General features: G+C 41.4%; 1 protein-coding gene across 6 annotated transcripts in view; it reads left to right on the forward strand.

The window, feature by feature from the left end:
• ATP13A2 (ATPase cation transporting 13A2) overlaps positions 1-23581 on the forward strand; it is a 90755-nt gene that overhangs the window by 24790 nt on the left and 42384 nt on the right. For 4 of the 6 annotated variants that reach the window (XM_033921913.1, XM_033921912.1, XM_033921917.1 and 1 more), the window contains 10 exons: positions 2026-2103; positions 4361-4430; positions 5977-6111; positions 6503-6569; positions 7741-7872; positions 11059-11226; positions 13036-13146; positions 14846-14892; positions 21035-21223; positions 21784-21990. In XM_033921913.1, coding sequence (XP_033777804.1) covers positions 2026-2103; positions 4361-4430; positions 5977-6111; positions 6503-6569; positions 7741-7872; positions 11059-11226; positions 13036-13146; positions 14846-14892; positions 21035-21223; positions 21784-21990 — 1204 coding nt within the window. The remainder of the gene's footprint in view (positions 1-2025; positions 2104-4360; positions 4431-5976; positions 6112-6502; positions 6570-7740; positions 7873-11058; positions 11227-13035; positions 13147-14845; positions 14893-21034; positions 21224-21783; positions 21991-23581) is intronic. The other 2 variants (XM_033921916.1, XM_033921915.1) reach the window with 2 other exon arrangements.

The raw sequence follows: 23581 nt of genomic DNA on the forward strand, positions 1-23581 counted from the left end.
TTTTAAAAGAAAAACTTAATAGTCTGGGCAGGCAGAACATACTGCGAGCTCTGTAAATCATTTTCTCTCTGCGGCCAGAGAGAGCTTTTCTTTTTTAATGGCATTCCTTTTTTGTTTTTGGATTGATAGAACAGCAAGCCGCAAGCAACACAAAAATCTGAACAAGCGTAAGGGGGAGAGGGAATTAATATTAAGATTTCAGAAAACATATTTATGTTTTTTCCTGTGCAAACAGCATAAAATTCCTTACGGATGGGTAGTCAATCCCTTCCCGCGAGATTCTTTGTAGAAAGCCTCAACATTTTCTGCTCCGCCTCCCTTCATTCTGGGCTGTCCTCCAGTTCCTCAGTTTTCCTCTCTACATGCAAGATTGTAGGAACCTATCTGTTCTGCTTGAGATTATTTTTCATTTAATTCAGGGGGTTTTCATCCAATCGTAAGGCTTTTTGTTGGTACTGCAAAGGGGGACATCTCTGGCTGTAGGAGAGCTCAGACCCTGAGGTCAGAGGTCTGTAGCCAAGGGGCAAAACTGCTTTGCATTGCACCCACTTGGCCAGCCTGCACTAACAGTCTGGGAACTCAGGGAACCCGGTCCCCCATGTTCTGTCCACAGTGGGCTTGAGTGGCTCGGTGGAGGGTTGTTTTTTTTTTTACCAGGATCAGAGTCGGCTGCATTTCCTCCTCCCATGGGGGATTGAAGTCTCCAGCTGGTCGGAGGTCAGAGAAGCAGTTGGAAGAAGCAATCAGTTTAGTTCCAGGCTTGTTTGAGGCAGAAGTTCTCCTTTTCTGTGGCTAAAGTTTCAGCCCAGGTAGCTCCCAGCACAAGCATGGCATAGTGAGATAAGACTGACAGCCTGGGGAAGAAAATTGGAGTTCTGAAAAGTGATTTTTTTTTTGTTGTTGTTGTTCTGGAGCTAGAGCTAGGGTTCCTTACCTCTAAAATTGCTATTTTTTTTTAACCCTAGTGTAGTTCCCACTGGCTTAAATCGCTGTCATGGTAGCTATCTTGAATTTCACGATTTGAAAATAAAATCCTCTATTTGCCTTAAAACACCTCTGTTTTGCTTAAAATCAGGTGAGATGGACTCCTCAGTTCGGGATACATTGAATTTATTCCAGATTGCACTGAAAGTGCACGCAACTAGAGGACACGCTACCTCATGGGCGGAGACTCAGGTGGTTTCGCCCAATGAAATCTGTGGAGCAGCTACTTGGTCTAAACCTAATATCTGTACCAAGTTTTATAGAGTGGACATAGCGACCAGGAAAGCTGCCGCTTTCAGGTCCTGTTTTGAAGGCAGGCTCAGCGCGCCCACCCTAGACTCTGGGGACTGCTTTGGTGTGTCCCTAGCATTCAGGACCACTAGCCACATTTCACTGGATAGAAAGATTAGGTTCTTTTTTTCTTGTAGATGTCAGGGGGCTTCGTGTGCCTTAAGATCAGTCTGAATTTGCAGAATCCTCTGTCTCTAAGATGAACTTAGAGAATATAAAAAATAAATAAATAAATAAAGGGAAATACTCAAGAACATAAAGTCTGGTTTAAGTCTCTGCTTAACAGCAGAACATGTGAGTAGATACGAGCTCTCTGTAAGATTAGTGGTGGTTGCACACAGTTTTTGTATTTGATTTGATCAGTTACTTGAATGTCACTAAATATGTCACAGAGCAGGATGTAGTGTTGGGGATTTTTTTTTCCTGTTTCCCTCCTTCCGGTTATATCTGTCAGTACAGTGCTACTTAATTGCTTTTGTACAAACGGAGGGGGCAGGAGCAGCTCCCTGAGAAGAAGGTGGAGTTCAAAAGATGATTGAGAACATTCTACAAGCCAAACCACTAGACACATCTGCAAGAAAGAAGATTATTGAAGTAGGAAATTAATCTTTCTTAAATCACTATTCGGCCAAATAGAAACAGTGTATTCAGGGCCAAATCAAATGCGAATATTTTGTATTTATTTATTGCTAATATTTCTAGACTGCCTAAAACAAGCGCCTTTAAGTTGTCTCTCTGGTTTGTATGCAGCACATTTGATGAAGGATGGACCCTGTCAGATCTCCAGCGATACCGATTAGGACTGAGCCAGCAAGACCAGAACACCAGGTAAGTTCTTGCCAGAAGCTTCAGATACAGATCTTTATGGAAGCGCCTATGTGCCTGAGAAACAAATCACCAAATATTACACAGGTTTAAGTAACTATTACCCTAAATCAAACTTATAATATGTATATATTTTGCTAAATGTGCTCAGACCCAAAAACACATCTACATGAAGCTCGTACCTTGACAGTGATTTGGAGTGTCGCTGTTTGTGGAAGGGCACAGTGGAGCCACAATTCCACTCTTATCAGCTGCCAGCATAATACTTTACTACAGTACATCATAAGTGTTTCTTATTTTAAGTAAATTGTATTTGGTTAGTGCTGGTGATGGTTTTGAGGGAATATAGGGCTAGAGTCACTAAGCAAACTGATCGTGTACTGATCGGATTGCGACCCGACCCGATTCACTAACCTTCCTCCCGATCCGATCAGCGCATGCAAATGAGGGAAATGGCATGCAAATTTTGGAAGGTAGCGATTCACTAAACAATTTGTACAACACCGATTGGGCTTGCTGATCATAAAAGAAGCGACCGCTGAAGTCAGTCGCTTCTATCCTGGCCGATTCTCCTGCCCTCTAAAACCACAGGCTCGCAATGCTTTTTAGCAGAATATATAAAAAGGGAATTTTTCCTTTTTTATATATTCTGCAAAACTTTGCAAGCCTGTGGTTTTAACCCAACAGTGTGCCCCCTTCCCAGAACCAAAAAATGCCCCTGCACTGAAATCTGTCGCCGCTGCCATCAGGCCCGAAGCTGTCCACCCCCTCCCCACGCACAAACAAATAAATATGGCAGGAGGGATGCCAACTCCCTCCTGCCATCGCAAACCCGCCAGTTGACCAGCCCAGCTCACCCCTCCCCATACCTAAGGAGTCTAAGGAAGTCCCTGATTGGCCATCTGGTCTGGGCTTCCAAGATGGTAGTTTTAAATAACATCCACGCCTGGTTTACAATCCTAACTTTGCAACTGATCTTTTTAGCTTCTGGTTTTGTTTTTGTTTTTTTAATTTATTTATCAGTTTTTCAATATCTTATCAAGTATCCACTTGCACAGAAAGGTAAAATAAAGTACAATACAAACTATACAGATATAATCTAACATAATAAGAAAATGTTAGCTTAACTTCAACTAAAGTCCTCAAAATAAGATCCAAGAAGTAGAATCAGCGAGCATATTATTAATAAGAAAAACATTAAATTATAAAGGAAAACAAGTAGTTCAATTAACTGAGAGAGGATCTCGAACAAATCAAAGAGTACTCATATCTCCCCTCCTTCCAGGCGGGCCCCTGACAAGAAGGACGTCAGCTGGCTAGGGTCAAAGAAAACATATTTCTGCATTTTATACTGTATCAAACATTTGCCTGGGTGATGAAGAAAAAAGGTTGCCCCAAGAGCAGTAACATCTGACTTTAGAATCAAGAATTTGCGTCGAGATTCTAATGATTAGACACCTTTCTATGTACAAGACTATAATTAGTGTGGGATGGGGGGGTGTAAGATGTGAGATTTATTTGATTCATTATTATTGGAAGGGATGGAAGGGGGAGGGAGTTTTTATGTACTTGTGAAAATGTTGATAAGACTGTCAAGTGATTTGTATGAGTTCTCTGATATAATATTATACACTTGTTGTATGAACTGAAAATGAATAAAGATTTAAGAAAAAAAAAAAAAAGAATTTGCGTCGACATTTTTGTGTGTCTTGTGCCAGATCTGGAAACATTTGAATTTTATGCCCAATAAAATTTTTTTTTTTTTTTTTTTTTTTAAGTCTTAATAACCAATGTTTAGCTTTTTTAACCATTGTCCAGGATGTTTCTAAGAATGTTTAATCTTCAAGATGTGGAAGTCCCACATACCCCTCGGTTTCCCCACTACTTCAGCCTTATGGTGAGTCAGGTCCTGCTTTCCCCGTTCTCTTTGCCAATTTTTCTTTTCAGATCTTGGGCTTTAAACATGCGAAGAGTAGATTTGTTATTAATATGTAGATCCACTTTCCCTAGCAGAAGCATTTTATCTGGGAAACTTATCTACAGAGACTTGTATCTGCTTCTTGACTAGGAATTGAAAAGGTTCTCTAAGTGCACTGCATTCTTTTTCTGCTCTCAAGACACCCTTTGGAGAGTCCTCCTTCCTCAGATAAGGATACAAGTCTTGTTGATCACTATGTGACTTTTCACCAGGCAATTTTCCTGGATACATTTCTTTCTCTGAATGTCATCTTATTTCTGATTTGCATCTCTTTCTCCACAGAAAAAAGATTTATGGGCCCAATTTGATTGATGTACCGGTGAAGTCATACCTACAGTTGCTGGTGGATGAGGTGAGACTGTTCTCTGTTCCTCCAGCCAGTAAAATACACAACACACCCAGATTATAAACATTTAGTGCAGGGGTGCCCAAAACGTTGATTGTGATCTATCGGTCGATCGCAAAGGCAACGCTGGTAGATCGCAGAGCCAATGTTCTCCCTAGAATTCCCCCGGTCACTGTCTCACCTTTAAAGTAGTGGAATTACGGCAGCCTGCAGAGCGAACGTAGCAGACTGCTGTCAGCCTCTGTAGCACATTCCCTCTGCCACTGTCCCACCCCTGACGTCAGAGGAGGTATGGGACCATGGCAGAGGGAATGTGCTACAGAAGCTGACGGCAGCCTGCTACATTTGCTCTGTAGGCTGCCATAATGAACTTTCAACTGTGGTAGGCCCAGAGGGAAGAACGGAGGTGCGGGATCCAGTCTGAGGGAAGCAACGGAGGTGAGGGAAGCAGCGGAGATAAGGCCCCGCACGTCGGGGTAAAATTGTGCCCATCGCGAGGGCCCTGGCAGGAGGGGGATTGCCTTAGAGATGCTGTATCGGGGAGGGGGGGGGGAGAGAAGAGACAAAAGGACCTTGAGGAGGGGCGGGAAAGCAGCCTTGAACCAAAAGGGAGTGGGAAGATAAGGCAGATCCTGGACTACTAGAGGGGTTAGAGAGGTTGAAACACTTTGAACCGAGGAGAGAGAGATGCCAGGCCCTGGGGAGGGGGAAGACTGAGTGATAGAGACAAAGACCTGGACCAAAGGTGGGAGGACTCAAAATGTTAGCTAAAGGAAGATAGAGAGAGGGAGAAACCTGAAACAAAGGGGAGGTAGAAGAGAGGGGGCAGATGTTGGACTATGGAAGATGCAGACAGAAGAGACAGAGGGGGAGAGACCCTGAGGAAGAACAGAGAGATGCAGGATCAGAACAGAGGAGGGAAACATGTTGCCAATAGGGATGGAGGAGACAGATGTTAGTTGGGGAATGGAACGAGGTGCACTCGGTCTATATATAAATAAATATGGGGGTATTTTACTAAGGCGTGCTAGCCGATTTAGCACGCGCTAATCCATAGAATATAATGGGCACATTAGCACTTAACGTGTGCTAAATCGACTAGCACACCGTAGTGAAAGAGGGGGTATATGTTTAGTGTTTTTATTGTTGGTAGATCGTTTTGACTTGGTCATTTGAAAAGTAGCTCGCAAGCCCAAAAAGTGTGTTACCAGAGATCGCCCAGAGTGATCCCATGAATATGTATATACAATGTTTTCCAAAAGTCTTTGCATTCTGCTATCTAAAGATAAAACTTCAAAGTGCATTAAAGCAGTTACTTGCTACGTTTCATTTTAAGATGTTTTGCCCCTCTCCCTGGACTTAGACTATATGAATGCGCATTCTTGCTCCTGATCCATATTGCTGCGCACAGTCTGTCCGGCATCGGCCACGCTTCCCCACTGCTGGAATCAGTAGATTTCTGGTCATCACACAAGCTAATCAGCTGTGTCTGAAGCTATTTATTTTTATTTCTTTCCTTGATATTTACATCTTTTTTTTTTTCTTTTCCTAGGTGTTGAATCCTTTCTACATTTTCCAGATTTTCAGTATTGTGCTCTGGATGTGTGATGGTTATTATTATTATGCTGGCTGCATCTTTCTTATTTCAGCCATCTCGATAGGATTATCTCTTTATGAGACTAGAAAGGTGAGGGCTGATATCTGTTTTCTGTCTCTTCATTCTTCATAATAGTAACAGCAGAACTGTACAAGTGTATGACATGTGTTTGTCTATGTCTTTGGGCTCTTAGACTAGAGCTCAGGGAATGTGTAATTTATGTAAATGTGCCTCAGACTTTTCTAGTCCTTGGAGCATAACTAACTCTTGATCTGATGCAGGAATCCAGAATCCTTGGTTATAAGGCTATCTTTATTATTTAAGAGCATGCAATTATACTTGCAAAGTCCATGGGGTATTCAGAATTGCTCCCTAGATGTACAGAATTGTGAGATCCAATTATCCATGGCTCAGAGGTAGACAGGATTATTTGGAGGACTAGTCGGTGCTGTATTTAGCTAGAATTCTTTCTTATTTGCAGCAAAGTATGACACTACGAAATATGGTGAAAATGACTGTCAGTGTCAAGGTCCGTAGGAACAGTGGAGGTGAGTAGCATATCATGAGTCAGTGTACTGAAAATAAAGGACTTGGGGACTAGCAGTGGGATGGGGCTAATGATGAATTCCTGAGCAAAGATGGCTAGTCTTTCGCCATATAATACACACCCTACAATACATCTTCCAAGACTTCCAAAGTTTTTTCACACACAGACTTTGGCACCCAAATCATCACTGATCTTTCTTTACTTTATCTTAAATATTTTTCAATAAGTTATATTTATATTTTATAAGTTAATACTCATCTTTCGTATCAACCTGGCAGGGGGATTCAAGCTCCGACATAGAACTATGTTTCGCCATGGCTTTTTCAAGAAAGTTCCCCTTATGCAGCCGAGTTTGTTAGTCCCATATCATTGTTCTGAATTGAGAGCCTCAATTCAAATTGATTAGAAAAAAATATAAATATAACTTACTGAAAAATATTTATTTAAGATAAAGTAAAAAAAAAAGATCAGTGACGATTTGGGTGCCAAAGTCTGTGTGTGTGAAAATTTTTTTCGCACAGCGGTACTGCCGAGGTCTTAATAAGCATTGTGTTCTGAGAGTGTGTAGTCTTTCTCCAGCCAGTCAGAAAACATGGAGGATAAAGATGTTACGGAGAGGTACCTGCGTGCCCTACTTTGTGCTTAGATCTGGATAACTATTTGTCAGGTTTAGGATGATTTATCATGGCCATTTCAGTGTGATGAACTGGCTGTTATTAATCCGATTCAGTATTTGGGAGGGCAATGCCCCCCCCCAAAAAAAAAAATTACCATAATGTCCAATACCTTTTGTCCTACAAAAAAAGAAAACAGCACTTTAAGGAACTGTAGTTAAAAGCATTAATATAGGATGTGAGTGAACGCCAAACCTACCGAATTTATCAGGCTGGTCTGTCAGTGTTGATCAAGGAAACAAAAAAATAAAATAAATCCATCAAAAAGCACACACTTGTAAGATGATGTCGGATGGCTTTTTGAAAGCTTTGAAATGCTGTGATTTTATGTAAACACAATAAGGAGAGCATTTGTGTAATTAAGACTGTCCCATGCACTCATTATGCTTGCACCCTTTAAGTAGATAGTTCACATGTGCATACGAGTGAAAAAGTGTAAGGGGAAGATGGCACGTGCATGTTTGTGATGAAGTGCTAACTATTTCTTTTACCTTTCAGAGGAGGACATTGTGAGCTCTGTGGACCTGGTACCTGGGGAGTGCATCATCCTACCTCCAGATGGCTTTCTGCTCCCATGTGATGCCGCACTGCTGACTGGAGAGTGCATGGTCAATGAGAGCATGTTAACAGGTGAGATAAAGGCCTGAACCTGCCCAGCAGTTCCAGATTAAACCAACCATGAATGTGGTATAAAACTTGTAGACTTGATCCGGATCTTTCATTGTCATTTTTGGGACACAAACCATCAAAGTCCGCCTGGTACGGTCCTTATGGTCCAACCACTGAAGTTTCCATCGAAACCTGTCTTGCCAAACCCGCCACTGGCTTCAGTTCCTTATAACCAATGTCACTGTCTAAGCATCAGTCAATTCATCAACACACATGCAGTCATTTAAGTTTCATTTTTACAACATCCTCTTTCTAATTAAGTATTCTCTATGTTCTTCTCACACCTTTCTGAAATTCATCGTCATTTTTGTCTCCATCACCTCCCTTGGGAGGGCATTTTAGGCACTGACCACCTTCTCCATATATTTAGTCATTTACAATATTAACTGTTCAGTCTGAATGTTTTTGGCAGTATAAAAATCACATACAACTTTAAAACATTCATGACATTACCATTAAATCAGCATAACTTGTAAATACATCTTGGACTGATTTATAGAATCTTGTCTCTACCTGACATCCTGATTCTTTTTTTTTAATTGTGTTTCTGAAACTTGCATTTCCCATAATCATTATAAGAAACTTGATAAAATAATCCATGCTACATGCTTATACATAAAGGTAACAAAAACTATAGTAGCCTACATCAAGGGTGAAGAAAGAGAATTTGCACAAAGGAAATACAATCAAGATCTAAATAAGATTCTCAATACATCTTAGGCATCATATACTTATGAACTCCAGCTTTATATTTCCACAGCTATTTCAGGATCCAAAATGTGAAATAAAATTCTCCAACTGTAGAGGCTGAAAAAAATGTACAGCTTACCTTGAAATATTACTAGACATTTACAAGGAAAGCGGAGGGAAAAAGTAGCTCCTTTAGTCAGAAAATCCTTCCTCTGTACTTGAGTAGCTCTACAAACATCTGGGAATACCCAAATGGTTTTACCACAGAAGGAAACTGTTTTCTTTCTGAAAAAAAGATCTTTTAATACAACAGATTTGTCTTCTAAATTTGAGAATGTGACCAATAATGGGGCCTTTGTTGAGATGATATCTGTGGAATCCTCCAGGAAGGATGTCAAATTACCCTCAAGTTGATTCTTTAAAAGAAACTTTATCAAACCCTGATCCTAATTCCCAAATGCCTGTTGAAATAAAATTCTTCAAGGCTTTCTTATGTTCTGCACAATTTAGCAATCCGCATAATGCAGTTGGAAGTCTTTTCCAAAGCTGTGGCCCCACCAGTTCAACAGATTTATAAATTGGTACCTCAAGTAAATTTTGATTGGAGGATCTAAGTCTCCCACCCCACAACCTCGATTCATGTCCTCTAGTTTCACTGTTTCCCTTTGTGTGGGAAATATTTGTTTATTCATTAATATCTTTTAAATACTGTATTTTTCACTCCATAAGACACACTTTTATGTTCCCAAAAGTGAGTGGAAATGTCTGTGCATCTTATGGAGCAAATATTGTGTCACAGACCGTGATGTGCAGTATTCTTCCTAGCATCTTTTAGCCAGGTGCTCTGTCCGGCTAATTTAGGTGAGTGCCCGACTGTCTGCCAGGGAAACTTATACCTTTTTTCACCTTTTTAAATCCTGGTGGTCCAGCGGTGTATCGGCAGGAGCGAGCTTTCCGTGCTCCTGCCCCGTGCTGAGCCCCTCCCTTGACAAGCAGGCAGAGCCCCAGTAAGGACCATGTAAAAGTGTACTGTCACGTTAAGACTTGAGACTGCTCATACGCTGGTGCCTTTTCACCCAACATTGGCTCATGGGACCATCAGTTCTCAGTTTTCTGTGGAGCTGAGAAGCTGTATTTTTTGGAGCTACTCCAAAGTGCATCAAATTTCCCCCTTTTTGTGCCTCCCTGTCTTTATTTTCTTCAGTATCTCATTTTTCTTTCCTAATTTTACCTTATTTTTTATTTTCCTTTAATTTTTGCCATTTTCGGTTTATAGGCCTTCTGACCCCTAGGAGCCTATTTTTAGGCCCAGAACATCGACTGTTTTTCGGTATAGTGTGTATGTATGTATGCGTGTATATATATATAGATAGATATATATAGAGAGATCTATAGATAGAGATAGATAGATAGAGTGAAGATAGTGTATAAAAACTGTATACTTAATCAAAGGACTATATGTAAATGCACCATACCATAATGCCTAAATGCACCAGAACCAACCAGTAAGTTCCATTTGAAGCTGTACTGAAAACCATCCCTTAAACATTTTAATCCTGTATTGTACCACCATCGCAGAAGCTCATGCATAGGAACTTCAAAGAGACTATGTTTAAAAATTAGGGGCCCCACTCCTGGTAGAAAGGCTGCCCCCCTTTATAGAGTACAGTCTTGTCCAGGATTTGATAAATCTCAGTTACAACATCAATCCCTTCTGGTGGGGTCTGCACTTAAGAAAGCTCGCAGATCCAGGAAGGGAGGGGAGAACCCTGGACAAGTTTGGGAAACGTCTTTTTCAAAATTCAGCTTACCTGCCAGATCTAACAGTTCAACAGTTAATTCAATTTAAACAATTTTTGCCTGATGACCAACTTACAACACATCTCTAAAAAAACCAGGAAGTTTAGGGCCCAATTGTTTTTCGACACCTTTGATGTAACCTCTAGACAAGCTTGGCTGTGGGTCTCGGACCTCAATGGGAACATACAACATACCATGCCTGGGAGATGAGTTGTTTGGTAGGGAGGCTATCCAGAAAATCACTAGATATGAACAGAATATATCTACTCTCTGCTTCAAAAGCTTCCAGATCTCAGCCTTCCAAGAAGTACTTCAATCCTAAATATCCTTCCTCTTCATAGAAACACGATGGCAGAAAAATCTCTTCCTCTCTCTAAGAGATCCCATGTGACTATCCACCACCTCTTCCAGGAGACTGTTCCACGCATCTACCACCCTTTCTGTAAAAAAGTATTTCTTTAGATTACTCCTGAGCCTCTTAATTTCATCCTATGCCCTCATTCCAGAGCTTCCTTTCAATTGAAAGAGACTAGACAGATACCCATTTATACCACGTAGGTATTTAAATGTCTCTATCATATCTCCTGCCTTTTCTCCAAAGTATACAGATTTACCATGGATATTCCTTTCAAAATTGCTCTCTCTTTTGTTTTACAGGTGAGAGTGTCCCTGAAATGAAAACCCCTGTACCAGATGGGCCTCAGGCTGCCAACACGGTTTATTCACCAGATGAGCACAAACGTCACACCCTTTTCTGTGGCACACATATTATTCAGGCAAAGTCATACACGGGAGGTGAAATTCATGCTGTGGTGACCCGTACAGGTAAATATTTCACAGAGGAAAGGATTTATAGAGATCCTTCTTTATAGAGTATTTATAAACACCATCATTTTTTTGCCCTGCATAAGAGTTAAGAAATATTGTATGCAAGATTGCAGACTCTTGTTTTGAAGGCCCATCTTTTTCTTCACCCTATCTGTCTTGCAGTTTATGCCCTGCTGGTTGCAGATCCTGTACACTGTCAGGTTTCGGGAAGTTTGTTTTATGTGGGGCTGAGCTTTCCAGTACCTTGAATTAGGATTCTGCCTCTCAAAATGTGGATGGTTGGCATCATATGAGTCAGTCACTCCTTGAGCTCTGTGACAAATCCCCTTTACACCCCAGAAGAGATTTGAACAATAAACAGCTTTACTGTCACATATTTATTAACTGAGTTGATGACCTCAGTTTGCAAAAAGTATTTACAGAAAATAAAGCAATGATCAGTTTGATCATTAATATAAATCAAGAAATGCAGTGCTCTCATAAGATGTAAGATTCAAAATGAATAAAGAATTTAAAAAAAAAAAAAAATTGGGGCTGAAAGAAGGAAAAAACCCATAAAATAAATAAACCACTCTGCAGGGTGTCCACCCAGTTCAAAGGGACACACTGTGATAGGCTGGTTTCCTAGATAGTTCGTTGAGAGCTATAATACTGACTAAATCTTTACTTGAGTTGAGAAACCATTTATAACCCTGCTTGACAAGTAATCTCTTCCTAAGCTGAACGGCTGAGTGACATTTAAACCGTTTACCTCTTGTTAATGGTGGAGATATTCCTGTGGATATCCTCTGGGTCGAAACTGTATCCCGAGGAGCCTTTTGCTGCAAAGCAGGCAAATACATTTCTCTTCTGGTTTGGAAATGTTCCTGCTGAGAATCTGCTCCATCACCTCCAGTCTCTTCCTTGGTTCCCTCTCAGCTCCCAACTGATAACATTCCAGTTGCATGAGAGCCCCCACCAATGCAAGTTATGGGAAGCCCTACCAGTAGTGACAAAGTTAAGCAATTTCTCCGTTTCTGCTTTTACTCCAACTAGAGAAGGAAATTTGCTAAGTTAAGAGCTGGAACCTCTCTTTAGTGAGACTTCCTTAAACTTCCTATTCCCAGCAGTTTTGTCTTCATAGATCTTGGTTTACTCAGTGCCTTTTTTTTTTTTTTTTTTAATTCTTTATTCATTTTACATCTTACATCAAATGTACAAATAATTTACATATTGAAATTGTATCCATCACTTGAATTTCTTATCAATTTAACCTTGATACATAAGATTTAATCCCTTCCCTCCCATCCCTCTCCTTCTATATGCCATCAAATATACCGTATAAGAATTCTTATCTAATGAACTAACTATTTAAGCAAATTCAGAAACCCCCCCACCCTTCATCCAAATTAGTACTCATATTGGAAAAATGGTATTCATTCATTGCAATATTTTGTCAATGGCCCCCAGATCTCTTTAAATTTATTATAATTTCCTTTTTGTATCGCAATTGTTCTTTCCATTTATAAATGTGCTAATAAATGTAGGTTGTTTTATAATCCATCAAAATGCCCCTGAGCATCCTCTCAACCAGTGTAGCTGGCTTTGTCACTTGTCATTAACTTCACTCTCTGGTCCAAGTTCAACAGAGAAAAAGCACCCAGGGACAGGCCATTGATCACAGGAGTACTCGGGTTCAGATGAATTGACTAGCGTGGGAATTTAGCAAATCAAAGTGCAATCATTTCAGATCAGCCTCCATGGTAATTGAGAGCTTAAAAGCTTCAGAAACACTGACACTTGCCATTTTTTTTAATCCTTTGGCAGGGTTTTGCACAGCTAAGGGTAACCTAATCAGCTCCATCCTTTACCCGAAGCCTGTGGGCTTCAAATTCTACAGAGATGCCATAACCTTTGTCCTCTTCCTTGGAATTATTGGTAAGGCTACAGAACGTTTTCAGTCTGTGTTTTAGGCAAGTTAAAAATTTCAGAGGCAGGGCTTGGATGCACAATTGTACATTGCTCCCATTTTGTTCCTGTTTTTAATTGTCTCCAACATGTTGGTATCAAACATATTTTAGAATTTAAACTCTTCTGGATTTTCAAGATCATTCAGGGAGAAGGTCCTAAGTATTGAAGTCATTGTGTAACAAAATATGTTTCTGGGCTCCAACTTTATTCCACAAATCAAATACTGTTGCAGATGATTATTTGGTGGCCAATTCTACAGATGGCACCAGATGCAGCTTGCGGAGCCTGGTCTATTATGGCAACTGGTTGCCCAGCGTCCATGATAGAACATTTATTCATCCTCCATTAGACCCGAATGCAGCACTTTGGCAATATTTGACAGCATAATCTGGCTCTGCTATATGACTTCCTGGCTCACAATGTTTCTGTTTTTTATGTAAAAAATGGGGCAATTTGCAGCAAATGTCAGGACTTTGAAGAATAAATTCACTACTCTGGTTTCTATGATGCATCCATGATATCTTCTTATTGTATGGTTTTATCTGACACACAATTACACATTGCTTCTAAGTAGGCATGATTGTGTATGTTAATTACCACTATAGCCTAAGTGGTTTGCATTCAGGTACTCGGGTATTTCTCCCTCTCTGTCCCAGTGGGCTCACAATCTGACTAATATACCTGGGACAATGGAGTGTTAAGTGACTTACCCAGGGTCACAAGGAGCAGCGCTAGGCTTGAACCTGCAACCTCAGGGTGCTGAGGCTGAGCCCTAACCACTCTGCCCCTCCTCCACCCATGCTGTCTTTATAAAATGAGGTTCAGCATATGCGCCTGTTTGCCTTTCTTGCCTCTGAGCCCTGTTAGAAGCTTCTCTTCTCTGAGGCTAAGGGTTGTAAAGAGTTTTCTCTGTGAAAAATTGTTCATGCAGACACACATGAGGTTTCCCATGCATACGTTTATGGGTACTTCAGAGTATCTGCATTAGGGCACTGTTGGAGCTGGTTCTAGGAACCTGGTTCTTATTAAATAAGCCAACAAAGACTGGTACCAATATTTAAAGTAAAAGAACTCAGTATTACTAAACTGAACTAAAACTTAGCTTTATATACCAGGTCATCAACCAGAGGAAGCTCGACTCGGTTAACAGTAATTAAAAACAATGCTAAATTCCAGATCTTCAGAAGGAAATGCTGGCATATACTGTAGTATGCCATGGGGAACTATGATTTCTGGGTGATGCATGAACTGAAGAGCCAACATCTTTAGAAGATTTATTTGTGAAAGTGCGATATGTTGGCACTTTTAAAAATAAAATCAAGCTGGCTGTATGTATATTTTATAAAGCATGCATGTATATTGCATTTCTGCCTCTACTCTGTCCAAACTATGTGGAGGTGATATCTTTTGTGCATGTTTTTGCCCTGACAATATTGAAAGAGCAAATTACCCCCAAAGTTAGCTTTGCTGATATGTCTGCGTTGTTCCGTTTTCTTTTGTGATGTGAGATTAGGGGCCTCTGTGTATTAAGTGAGAATGGCACTAATGGATTTCGATTGGAAAAATCTTGCTGAAGATGACATTTTTTAATTCCATGCACCATCAGAAGAAGCTTTTTATTTGGGGAGCACGAGGCTTACTACCTCTTTCTTTTTTTTTTTTTCAGCTTTTGTCGGGGACATGTACAGCATTATAATTTTGGTTAGAAACAGGGTAAGACATAGGACTCTGATCTCATCTTGCCATTATTGTGTGATTATTTCTAGATCTTCAAATGTTAAGCACAAATCATTGTTGGGATAATATTCATGGCTTGTATCTGCAGACAGTCGCAGGCTGAATTAACCCCGGCATTGAACTTATCATATTTCTAGTGCTACTACATGTATGCAGTGCTGTATACTAAACATGTAAGAGACAGAGAAACGGGACAAATAAGGGATTAGGGAATGTGCGCTATCCCAGAAGTTAACTGGGCAAATAAAATTAGAACAGCTTATTTGCTGTCCTAGCTCAGCTATCCAATTAGGAGACTGAATGCTGCCTCCAACCAACTAAGTTGTGGCTCTGCCCAAATTCCACCCCTAACCTAGCTGGTTAGAAACTGTGTGAACACTAGCAACATAGCTGTTCTAGAAAAGCCCTGCTATTAGGCCCTGATAAAACTGTGGATCACCTGAGCAAAGAGAGAATAAGCTGAAGAATCCAAAAAGTCCAAAGTGTCCACTGGATTAATTAAAAAGAATTTCCAAGCAGGGGGTTGTCTTTGGCTCCATGGAGCCCAGCATCCGGTCACTGACCAGGGCCAATCCAGGTCATAAGTATCTGGCAGATCCCCCAAATTTGAGACGTTGAGCTCATACCCAACATAGGATTCTGGTCAGTTACAAGCAACTGCATACGATAATATAAAAGGGATAATAAAAGAAAGCAGGTGAGAAGGCTGAAGCAAACTGGAGCAACAGTCACGGCTTTGGTCAATGCACATCAGTGCTGAAAGGTATAAAGCCATGCGTTTGGGGTACACCTTGAGATATCCAGTCAACTAATATCACGCTTAAGCATAGCTGTGTTGTCGAATCAGCTGAAAAGGAGGCCTCACTGCCCTAACCATGAGAAAATGGGCTAAAAATGATACAGGCTCTCATACAATGTGGGATACGATAGCTAAATTGAGGTGAAATTTTTCATTGACAAAAAGTTCCGGAGTAACAGGACCCAACATAAAGTTGACGTAAGAAAGGTTCAGAGACCTTTTTTTTTCTTGCTAAAAGGACAGTAAATTGGGCTCCTGGTTTCCTACGGTGATGTTGGTCTTTGCCACTGAATTGCCCAAATATGTAGAGACCAGCTCAATGACTTTTTGGTGTGCAGGGGTGAAATTGTGGAAGTCGCTTGTAGGGCACTTCCAGAAATGTGTGGCTAGAGGTACATTTAGGAAACACAATGCTTTGTAAATGCCTTTTTATAGAGTTTGATTGAAAATTTTCTGAGCCTATAATCATTGCTGTCTATTGGTTTTAAATTTCTGTATGTAATGTTCTGTAAACCGTCTCAGTTTAGACAGTATAGAAATTTTTAAGATAAATATCTTACAGAATCCCAAAACCCTTGAGCCTCTGTCTTTTCAAGCTTCTCTGATCTGCTGCTCCCAGCCTGGAAAAGGCTTGTTCTTCTTCTCTGCTTCACCCAGACCAACGCTGCACTACAGTAGCCCTCATGGCTCAAGACCTGACACTGGAGCTCCAGAGAACTGGGGCAAGTCACTTGCTCTTCAATGCTTCCGTGGAAAGGAGTGGAATGAGAACGAGAAGAGACTCGGGGGCTAGGAGAGAGGTTTATACAATTGAGTGGGATGAAATGGTTTTCTAACCTTTCAATCAATACCCCATGAAAGGGGGGGTTGTTCATCCAGTGCCTAATTAAATGTGCCGGGAAGCTCAGTAAATCTATGGCATTTAAATTGGTGGAAATTTGGAATAGATTCCCAGATTCTTTAAGACTATTAAGTCAGCTACATCAATTTTGAAAAAATTTAAAAACTTGGCTGTTTACACACTAGTTATCCAAGATTATTAGCTGGCGAACAGTAGCTAAGTATATTCTACTTTTTAACCCTTTTAATATCTATCTAATCTTAACTAATAGTATTCTTTGTATATGGCCTATTAATATGTTATCTATTTTTTTATGAATTGTAAACTGAATCGAGTTCCTTCGGGAAATGATCCGGTATATAAACTGAAGATTAGATTAGATTAAGCTGTGAAATCTGTCCCTCTAAAATATGGTCAAGGTGAATAATGTAGCAGGATTCGAAAGAGGTTGGAGCAAGTTCCTGGACGAAAAAACTTATTACCCAGGTAGACAAGGGCGACTCGTTCTTCATCCTGGAAATGAGCTGTCATAAATAGATCTACATTTTTTGATATCTGCCAGGACTTGTGACCTGAACTCTACCTTGGATTCCCCCCTGCTCTGCTCAGCTCCATTGGATCAAAATAAAGTTTGGACTGGAACTTGTTTTATGTCATCTTACTCTGCTGCATTTCTTTAATTTTCTGCTTCATCCTTTATTTGTAAATACAACTTATACATTTACTGATTTTACTACATTCAACGTTCCAATATTCTGATGGTTTTTCCCCCCTTTATCTTTTATTCAAATAATGTTTTCTCCTAAGCAATTTAGTTTGATTGTGAGCCCGTTATCCTTAGACAAGCAGATCACGTATTCTCACATGTGGGTGACATCATCCATGAAGCCCTGGTACGGACAGTAAAAAGCGTAGAATCACTTTAAGTTTTAACAAGCTTTTAGACTGCTCACACCACGCATGTGTGAGTGCCTTCCCGCCTGACGCCAGCTCGCGAGGTTGGCAGTTTTTCGTTTTCCATGGAATGAAGATGACATATCTCTTGTTACTCCGTCGAGTTGCCTTCCTGTTTATTTTTTATAAATCTTTTTCAAGTATTTCAAGTTTCTTTAAATTTCTTTCAGTGTTTAGCGGCCTTCACACAAATTTCCATCCTGACTTCCTCCGTGATCGATGGATTTTCAGCCTTGTTTTTACTCCACCCTGGCTTTCCCTCACCGACTGCATCTGACTCTGGGACTATAGATTAGAACATAAGAATAGCCTTACTGGGTCAGACCAATGGTCCATCTAGCCCGTTCTCACAGTGGCCAATCCAGGTCACTAGTACCTGGCCAAAACCCAAAGAGTAGCAACATTCCATGCTACTGATCCAGAGCAAGCAGAGGCTTCACCCGTATCTTAATAACAGACTATGGATTTTTCCTCCAGGAATTTGTCCAAACCTTTCTTAAAACCAGCTAAGCTATCCACCTTTACCAAAACCTCTGTCAACGTGTTCCAGAGCTTAACTATTTTCTGAGTGAAAAAATATTTCCTCCTATTGGTTTTAAAAGTATTTCCCTGCAATTTCATCGAGTGTCCCCCAGTCTTTGTAATTTTTGACAGAGTGAAAAATCGATCCACTTCTACCCATTCTACTCCACTCGGGATTTTGTAAACTTCAATCATATCTCCCCTCAGCCTTTAGTTTTTCCTCAAATGAGACAAACACTATTGATTAATGTCAAAGTTTTTTTTCCTCTTGTTTCTTTATTTCAACATATAGATATGGAGTCGGACTTCCAGCGACTTAGACTTGCCAGTACCAGTAGACGTTGATAGCTCCATCTACCGTACTTGCATCAGTGGTATATTAGCATTGAGTCTATTTGATGCATGCCTTCTGTAACCGATGTCTCAACCACATCGAGATGAATTGCAGTGGGCAGTGCCCTGCCAATTAAGCATCAAAACCATTTGATGCATGGCTTTCTGGGTGATGCAAGTTGTCGTTTCTGAAGCGCATCGCCTTTTCAGGCACTCGCGCTTACCACTTGATATTATATGGTCATGGTGCCTCCTTGACATCGATGAACATTGATATAGATCAGTGGTTCCCAAACCTTTCCTGGAGGACCCCCAGGCCAGTCGGGTTTTCAGGATAGTCCTAATGAATATGCATGAGAGAGATGTGCATATAATGGAGGTGCCAGGCATGCAAATCTGCTCCATGCTAACCTGAAAACCTGACCGGCCTGGGGGGTCCTCCAGGTCAGGTTTGGGAACCACTGATATAGATAGTCATTTTAGAGTGCATCGCCTTCTCTGGCATACATGCTTCAATGACTATGGCACTTTTGATACCACTTGATATATGGTGTTGGTACCGATCCATGCTAAATGTAGCATTTCAACAACGGTACCTTCTCCAGGTCTTCTTGCATTGTATCATCGATGTTCATCGAGTCGTCTTTTTTTTTTTTTTGCAAATCATTTTTATTAAAATCAACCAGAGGAACACACAGGATACATAATAAACAAATGCAAAACAGGAGCACAACAGACGCAGCTGTGAATAATACAAAACAAGTACCAGCAGCATAGGAGATATGAACAACCATATGGAATAAAGAAAGAGAAAAGAAGAGGGGATGCCCAAGATCTCCCATCCAGACTAAATCACAAAATCAAGGATACCAGTCGAAGAGAGAGTGGGAGATCACGTAGCATAGCTCTCCCTTCAGGCTAAGAGACGGAAAGCAGTGATTGATAAAAAAGCTCCAGACCGCTGTCTCGGGATAATCCATCCGCTAAATAGCCCGGCTCCCCTAGTGACCCCACAAAGTGTTTTGTTTTTTAAAGTATGGGTATCTCTACCCTAGTGATCTCAAATGCAAGGGGCAACAGCCACACCATACAACTCAACCAGACAAACAATCAGTCCATCAAGCACTTCACTCACTCTCCCCATTCAAACCCCCTCACCCCTCCCCCCATCTCGGGAGACTAGAGGTAGCCGCAGGAACGCTTCCCATAAAGCCAGGTATGCCCGGACCTCCTGACTGGCAGAGCATTTATGATAATAAGACTCAAACCTTGCCAGCTCAGACATCTGAGTGAGCCAGCATTCCAGAGGGATAGTCCCGTCCTGAGTCCAATACTGTAATATGATTTGTTTAACCGTTAACAGGGTCAAATAAATAAGCGCCGCTGAGGTACAGTGAGGCCCTGTGCTTCCAGCATCATCGAGTCTTAATGCAGTATTTTCTTGCGGTAGCAGATTTTCTTCTGTACAGCGGTATCTACACTGATGGTACCTGTCCTGGATCCATGGATATGGGTGTACATGATCGAGGAATAGTTCCACATCGACACAGACGCTCTCCTTCTGTGTAGGTTATTTGATTTTTGAATCTTTTTAGTGTCTCCATCTGCCTCTAGGAGGTCGTTTATTATTTTTCTCAGCCTCAGGTTTTCTCAGAATTCTCCTTTTACCTCTAGTAGAGCATGGAGTTCCTCTATTCTTTTTTTTCCCGATACGTTCCTGCTCTTGTATCAGACATTAAAAACTAAAAAAAACTAAACCTTAGGTTTGTATACCGCACCATCTCCGCATGCGCAGAGCTCGGCACGGTTTACAGAGGTTGAAAGGAAAGGAACTACAAAGAAAGGATATAGGAGAGGGACTGAGGAGATAGAGGGGGACAGGATACTAGAGCACGGGAGGTGATTAGATTTTTGAAAAGAGCCAAGTTTTCAAGTGTTTGTGGAAGGATTGGAAGGAGCTAGAATTTCTGAGCGGGGATGAAAGGTTGTTCCAGAGTTCTGTGGTTCTAAAGGGGAGGGATGTTCCAAGTTTTCCTGCGCGGGATATACCTTTTATAGAAGGGAAAGATAGTTTCAGTTTTTGGGAGGATCTAGTCGAGAGCGGGTTTGAGGTCTAGGTTTTGCAATTGTGAGGCAACTGCCTGCTTGTCTAAGGATAAAGCACAGTTACTTATCATAACAGGTGTTATCCTGGGACAGCAAGTAGATATTCTCCCAACCCGCCCACCTCCTCTAGTTGGCATCTTCACTTGGGCATAGAACTGATGACTTCGCAAGCTGGTGTGGGACAGGAAGGCACGCAAGCATGTGCGGTTCAGGCAGTCTAAAAGCTTGTTAAAGCTTCAAGTGATTCTACACTTTTCACTGTCTGTACCGGAGCTCCATGGATGATGTCTTTTGGGACATGTAAGGGAAGGTAATGTGCCTAATATTCTAGATTTTGTAAACCATGACATACTTATATCGAATACATTAAATACAATACAACTGGCCACTGTTGGAGACGGGCTGCTGGGCTCAATGGACTTTATTCTTATGATGATTACGTTTCCTCTCTCCTATAGTGTACTAAATCAAGTCTGATGGGATGTATGCTACTAAATATACACAGTGTAAAAGGAAATGAAAGAGATCGTTGTACTCTTCTTTGTCTTGATGCATATCACTAGGTTGCAGTGCCACAAATAGTGATCCGAGCCCTCGATCTCATCACCATCATCGTTCCCCCTGCACTCCCAGCTGCAATGACTGTGGGCACCATCTATGCCCAGAGCCGGCTAAAGAAGCATGGCATCTTCTGCATAAGTCCCCCTCGCATCAACATCTGTGGCAAGATCAAACTGGTTTGCTTTGATAAGGTGAGCACTAGAGCAACCAGGTAAACCCTGGAGCCACACAAAGGAGAGGAGAAGTGGCCTAGTGCTTAGAACCCTGAGATTGTGGGCAAGAGACTTAGCACTCCACTACCCCAGGTACGCTAGTCAGATTGTGAACCCACCAGGACAGATAGGCTGTAAGTCAGTGTATCGTATGCTGGTGCGGAGAAGGAATGCCGGTGTCGGCTGACTCTTGCTGCCTCTCCTCCTCCAGCACCCCCCACCAGGCTCAGAACCTCATCCGCATGCCCTTCAGCTGCGGCTTCAGAAAGTGGCTCTGAGAGACGCTTGAGAGGGTCAATAGAGCTGCTCTTTTTGTCCAAGTGTAGGCATCTTCAGTAACAAGAGAAATAGCAGCTGTTCAACTCTGCTTTCAATTTGCAAACAGTAATAAAGTAAACCTCCCTTCAAAGGTGGTCAGAAAAAGGGCAGCTCTGGAGGTGTTGCCTTCAGTTTATAGCAAAATTTAGCTGTCCAACTGCAGCTCTAAATAACAGCATCCTCTTTGTAATGGTTTGCTCTCTGCTCTTTTCTCTCGTTAGACTGGAACTCTGACCGAAGAAGGGCTTGATGTTTGGGGTGTGGTTCCCCTGGATAAAATTTATTTTCTTCCTATAGTCCATGAAGCTCGCTACCTTGCTGATGGCCCATTGCTGTATGCTTTGGCCACCTGTCATTCAGTGTCGTTGCTGAAGCAGGAGCTCATTGGAGACCCTATGGACTTAAAAATGATGGAATCCACTGGCTGGGTAAGATAACTGGTTAATTTCATCCTTTTATCTTTATCTGAATTTTCAACACCTACTAGTTAAGTCCTTTCTCTTTAAAAAAAAAAAAAAATGTAGCTGGTATTTCCATTTCCTCATCATCCTATCCCTTCTAGTACTTGATAAAAAATTAAAAACACTCTAAACAAGCTGTGATTAGCAGGGTTAAAACAAAGGTTTGGATAACTTCCTAAAAGAAAAGTCCATAGGCCATTATTGAGATGGTTGGGGAAATCCACTGCTTATTCCTAGGAGAAGCAGCATAAAATCTGTTTTACTTCTTGGGATCTAACTAGGTACTTGGGACCTGGGTTGGCCACTGTTGGAAACAGGAAGCTGGGCTTGATGGACCTTCAGTCTGTCCCAGTATGGCAGCTCTTATGTTCTTCTGCAAGCCAAGTCTAGGCCAATCCAGCCATTGTGACATCACTGATGAGGCTGGCTCTTAAGCATTGGTGGAATGAGGCATTATGACATCACAATCTCAGCTCTAGAATGTTGCTACTCTATGGGTTTCTGCCTGGTACTTTGGACCTGAGTTGGCCACTGCTTGATGAACCTTTGGTCTGTCCCAGTAGGGCAATTCTTATGTTCGTATGATTCCTCCCTAAGCCTCTGTCCACATCCACCTCCCTAGGCCACAGTTCTGCCCCCTTCTTTCTTGCAGCATCCACTAAACATTTTATAAAAATTCCAAGCCACAATTGTTTACTTCTCACCACCTGTTTCATTTTGGCCTCTGCCGAATCCATCCTTTCCTCTAGTAACCTTAGAGAGCTGGCAGGAAAATGATGACTCCTGACTTAGTACCTCTTGTTGCTCTAGATGAGATTTTTATTTTTATTTCTAGTGGATGGTGGAAGGGAGGTAAGGAGGTGTGAATTTCATAAGAATTGCCGCTGCTGGGTCAGACCAGTGGTCCATCATGCCCAGTAGTTCGCTCCCGCGGCGGCCCTTAGGTTAAAAACCAGTGCCGTAACTGAGACCAGCCCTACCTGCGTACGTTCCGGTTCAGCAGCTCAGTGAGTGCTTTTTAGTTTCTGTTGTGTACAGCAGGAAGGGTGGGGGAATCACTAAACTTTGTAAAATATGTTTCAAACCAGGGGAGGGGGAGGAACAGGTGTAGGGGTGTGTATGGATGTATGAATGACTTGGTATCCTTGGCGGAAGATATATAAACCATTGGCAGGGTACAAGTCCCATTGTAAGAGCCCTGTGGATAAGAATACCACTGGAGGGGTCAGAGCGATGGCCTAGCAATCAAGCTATGCAAGAGTTGGGCGGGTGTGGGGGGGTGGGAGAGTGACTGTTTGTGGGTCTTTTCAAAGTTCATTTTGCTATTGTCTACCCTGCTGAAGGTATAAATAAAGATGTATAAAATAAAGTTCTTACGCTGACTTCAAGTAGTGCACAAATTGTATGCCTTCTTTGAAGGTGTAAGTATTGATGTGTACTCATTCCACGTATGTGTGTTGTATGACATATGCACAAACAATGCAACTGTGCCCAAATTATGCCCCTGAGAATGCCTACATGCAGATTATGTAAAAGTAGATGATTTGGGCCTGTGTTA

This window comes from Geotrypetes seraphini, chromosome 15 (assembly GCF_902459505.1).
Source record: "Geotrypetes seraphini chromosome 15, aGeoSer1.1, whole genome shotgun sequence".
Classification (NCBI taxonomy): Eukaryota; Metazoa; Chordata; class Amphibia; order Gymnophiona; family Dermophiidae; genus Geotrypetes; species Geotrypetes seraphini.